General features: G+C 31.8%; 1 protein-coding gene across 1 annotated transcript in view; it reads left to right on the forward strand.

Annotated features, from left to right (window-relative positions):
* Positions 1–632: 632 nt before the first annotated feature.
* LOC107857927 (UDP-glycosyltransferase 87A2) overlaps positions 633–4764 on the forward strand; it is a 7277-nt gene continuing 3145 nt past the window's right edge. Inside the window, exons 1-2 of the mRNA XM_016702695.2 lie at positions 633–1808; positions 4039–4761. Of these exons, the coding sequence (XP_016558181.2) occupies positions 1307–1808; positions 4039–4761 (1225 nt within the window). The 5' untranslated portion in view covers positions 633–1306. The remainder of the gene's footprint in view (positions 1809–4038; positions 4762–4764) is intronic.

Consider the following 4764-nt stretch of genomic DNA (forward strand, 5'->3'; position numbering starts at 1 on the left):
CAGTCAAGGAAATATTTGCAAGTTTATTTGGGATCTTTCTCACAGCCTAAGACAATAATGTTTGGTTTATAAAAAAGTTAATGCAGAAAATGTAATGTATGAACTAAATAATTTAAAAATTATTCCTGTAATATGTTTCACCTGTGAAATCGTATCCAGCTTTTTCTTTCCCGTAAACTTTTAAGCATGTAATATTGTCCAAACTTCTGCAGTACTACTTTTTGTTGAATAAATAAATAAATGGAAAGAATACCCAAGCAAACAAAAATTTACAAAGGCAATAAAATAAAATAGTCAAAATCAAAGAGAAGAAGGATCCAAATTGTGTAGAAGATAGTGATAGATTACTCAGAAGCTTAGAAGTCGACCAACGAAACATAGGAATATCAGGAAAAAGCATAGCAAAAGGCAAGGAGAATGAAAGCACACAATTAGATACTACTACAATTTAAAGTGGCCACTTGGGTGGTGTCATGGTTGAAGGGCATTAGAAATACGCATAATTATATGTATTGTAGCTGAATCTTTGAGTAGAGAGAAAATGAACATTGCTGAAGAGGAATTTTATCAAGCATCTACTGGACAAAGGGTAAGGATATTAGAATATAGAGAGGAACTGGAGAATGAATAACAACCAGAGAAATGGTACGGAGGAACATATTTCATTTTTCTCAATGTTTGATTAGACTAAACTTTTGTAGTAATAAGTTTTTATTTGAGATCATTCCAACCTCGTGACCCCAAGGCCCAACTCCCCATCTCCTCCTACACCATAAAGTGTTACTAGGTTAATTACCACATGAGCATCTTAAAAGTTGAGGATCAATTTTTTCTTGTCAAAATTCTTTCAATGCCAGAAATTACGACTTCAAATATGTTAATTTTTTCATGTTTTATTGGTTAAAAACTGACTTTCTAATATGAATAGGAAAGACAAGTTTTAAAAGTAGCATTCCAATCTAATTGTGTTTGTCTAGTCTTCAAGACACCTCATCTTTGCTCTCATCCTCCATATCCCCTCTCTCTATCCCAGCATTCCTACTCCAACACTCTACCCCATCTCTCATAGTTTTTTAAGTATTTTATGTAGAATATATAAAAATATTATTAAATACTAGTAATATTTTTATTTATGTATGACTATGAGTTTTAAAAAATAAAAAATAAACAAGAAATTTGTTTTCTAGAGGACATTTTCTGAGAGAACCTTTTCCTTCTCTCTACGGCACATTTCTGATCAAATTTTATCAGTCCTAAAACCCCAGTTTTCGCTTCTCCGATTCATAAAGCAAAAGAATCAAAAGAAATGGAAATTGCCCACGTCGATCAAGCCAAATATTATTGCCACATATTGGTAATTCCCTATCCAGGTAGAGGCCACATCAATCCGTTGATGAATTTTTGCAAGCTCATTGCTACAACCACACCAAAACTTCAGCTAGTAATCTCTTTTATTGTAACCAAAGAATGGTTCAGCTTTTTGAAATCAGAGCCAAAACCAGATAATATCCAATTTCATACAATCCCAAATGTAATTCCACCAGAAAAGGATCGAAGCGAATTAGATTTGTTGAGATTCGTGGAAGCTGTGTTTACTAAGATGGAAGCTCCAGTTGAGAGTTTACTTGATGGGCTACCAAAGCTCAATGTGATTATAGCTGATACATTATTGCCGTGGGCCGTCCGTATTGGGGATCGGAGGAATATTCCGGTGGCTTCATTTTGGACCATGTCTATTACCGCTTTCTCCATTTTTTATCACCATAAATTGCTACTAGCTGATGCACATTTTCAAGCCAATTTTACAGGTACTTGTTTCTTTTTTCCCCAAAATTTTGCACTCAGAGATTAAATCATGTCAAGTAACCTTACCCGTTTGCGACAACAACAATAACGTATTCAGATATGGATATATTATGTCTAGAGTGGATCTGGAGAGATAAGCTTGTGAGTTGATCTTATGATTTGATGCGAGATATGGTTAGAAACATATTTCCGATCAAAGCATCGCAAAACTAAGATTATGAATTTATTAAGGAGGTGTTTGCCTAGTTTGACTTCCATTTCAAAAAGTAAGACATAGTTTGTTCTGACACGAAATTTAAGAAAATAAAAAAGACTTTTTAATGTTATGGTATTAAATTAAAGATATATTAAATGCATCAAAATTTATTCGATCTTGTGGTTCTAAATATGCACATGAAAAGTTAAAACTAAAAAGTTGTTAAAAAAAAAAATGAAAGGGGACATTTTTCTTAAATGGATTAAAAGGAAATGGAGGAAGTAATGTATTATTTATAATATTTTGATATACGTTTTTACTTTTTTTTGGAATACTTATTTGGCTATAAATATTTTTGAATTTACTTTTTGTAGTTTTTTTTAATTTTTTTAAACAATTTAATTTAAACATGAAATTTAGGAATCCTTTCAAGATTGTTGTCTAGGAAAAACCGTGATAATAGCTTTTAAGAGCATGGTTGAATTGACTTATCTTAGTATATTTAAGCTAAATACAATTTTTAAGCACTTTTATAATATTTGAGTAAAACAACAAAGCTTTTAAGTCAAAAAAAAGACAAAATAAACTATACGGGCTAGTTTGGTAGAGTGTATAAGATAATACTAAATGGGTTGTATTAGTAATGCTGGGATTAATAGTGCAGGGATTAGTAATATGGAGATTATTTTTTATGCAGTGTTTGATTTGATGTATTGAAAACAATATGAATTGTTATGTTTTAAAAAGAATATTGTTTGTTTATAAAAATACCCTTGTCATATTATAACTTTGTGTATTTTCTTTGCAAAACTTTATTGTTCTTTTTTAAAAGAAAAAAAATAAAAATATAACTAATTATTTACTTTGGAATTTTAAGATTCAATCATTCATTTACAAAAATTTTTTTGTTATCTTTTCTTTATTTGTTCATCATTTATTTGTTGTTTCCACTCTGTGATGTTCTTACGTTGAGGGAGATACGTGTAACTTTTGAATGAGACAATAGAATTATTATTAACATAAATTTGTGTTCCGTAAAGTGTTAAAGATAATTAGAAAAAATATTTTATTTATGAATATCCTATTTACAAAATTAAAGTTTGTATGCAATCATGCAATTTATTTTTGGATTTTGACCATTAAGTATTTTTTAAGTTAATGGAATAGTTTTTTATGACTAAAATTATTTGGAGGGATATTATTATCTTGATAAATTGAAAAGAAATAATTCACATTGAATAAATTGAAAAGATTTAGAAAAAGAATTAAAGAAATTTGAGGGTGTTTTTGTCTTGACACATATTTATCCATGGATTACTAATCCCATCAAATTGGATGTATTAGTTATACACTCTATAATACCATGTATGATGTATAACTAATTCATGTATTAGTTATACATAACTTCAAAATTGCTGCCAAACAATGTATTAAGTAATCCCATCATTTAATCCATGGATTATGAAAATAATCTACCCTACCAAACGGGTCCTAAAAGTCATAAGATAGAATTTCAAACCCATGGCTTTTGCTTAAAAGCCAAAGCTATAAGTCCATACTCCCTTTACTTTTAAGTAGAATTTTTAAGCCATAAGTGATGTGAAATTCTTCACAAAATTGCTACAAGTAGTAGGAGTATATCATTTGCTTCCATTAAATTTCATGAAATTCGTTTATTTTCGTTGTTAGTAGATACATTCATCCTTGTTTGCTGTCTACCTAACTAACTACAATGTTGGCAAATGGCAACAGGAAACGTAATATAAGTTGAGTTTCTCAGTAGGTGTTTAGACCTGAATTTAGTGATATCTTCTTAAATTAAAGTTGAAAAATGATATTTGGAAATTGAACATGCATTTTACATGAAAAAAGAAAAACTTAAAACTCTTTTTAGGGGGTAAAATTCCCCTTGAAAAACTCATCTGCAAGAACTAACTAAAAATCCTTCTAACATATAATCAAACAATGTTTGAAAATATTTTTTGGAAGAAAAAATAACTTACATCAAATCGGGCAATTAATTTCATGATGAACAGAGCAAGGAGAAGAGGTTGTAAATCACATTCCTGGGGTTAAACCAATTTGCGTGAAGGATCTTCCATCCGCATTTAACATCAAACGCCGGAAGATGTTGCCCTTTCTTCTCGAAGCTGTATCGGAATCGGTCAATAAAGCACAATATGCCTTGTTCACCACCATTGAAGCATTGGAATCTCAAGTAATTGAGGCTTTACGAGCTAAATTTCCAGTTCCCATTTTCACAGTTGGTCCAACAATCCCTTACTTCGATACTGAATTCAAAACTAACCAGCCTAGTTCAAACTACTTGTCATGGCTTGATGATCAACCTAAGGACTCTGTTCTATACATATCCCAAGGAAGTTTCATGTCAGTATCTAAAGAACAGTTGGATGAAATTATAGCGGGCGTGCACAGCAGCGGTGTCCGATCATTTTGGGTGGCGCGTGAGGATACTTCCTTACTTACAGATGCAGTAGGGAACAAGGGAATCGTTGTGCCTTGGTGCGACCAATTGAAAGTTCTGTGCCATCCTAGTGTAGGCGGGTTTTGGTCGCATTGCGGATGGAATTCGATCAAGGAAGGTGCATATGCTGGCATTCCTTTTCTTACATTCCCTATTGGCGCTGATCAATTTACCAACAGTAAACAAATAGTGGAGGACTGGAAGATTGGTTGGAGGATCAATAAGGAAAGGGAGAAGCTGGTTAAAAGAGATGAAATTGCTATGCTTTTGCAGAGTT

This window comes from Capsicum annuum, chromosome 2 (assembly GCF_002878395.1).
Source record: "Capsicum annuum cultivar UCD-10X-F1 chromosome 2, UCD10Xv1.1, whole genome shotgun sequence".
Lineage (NCBI taxonomy): Eukaryota > Viridiplantae > Streptophyta > Magnoliopsida > Solanales > Solanaceae > Capsicum > Capsicum annuum.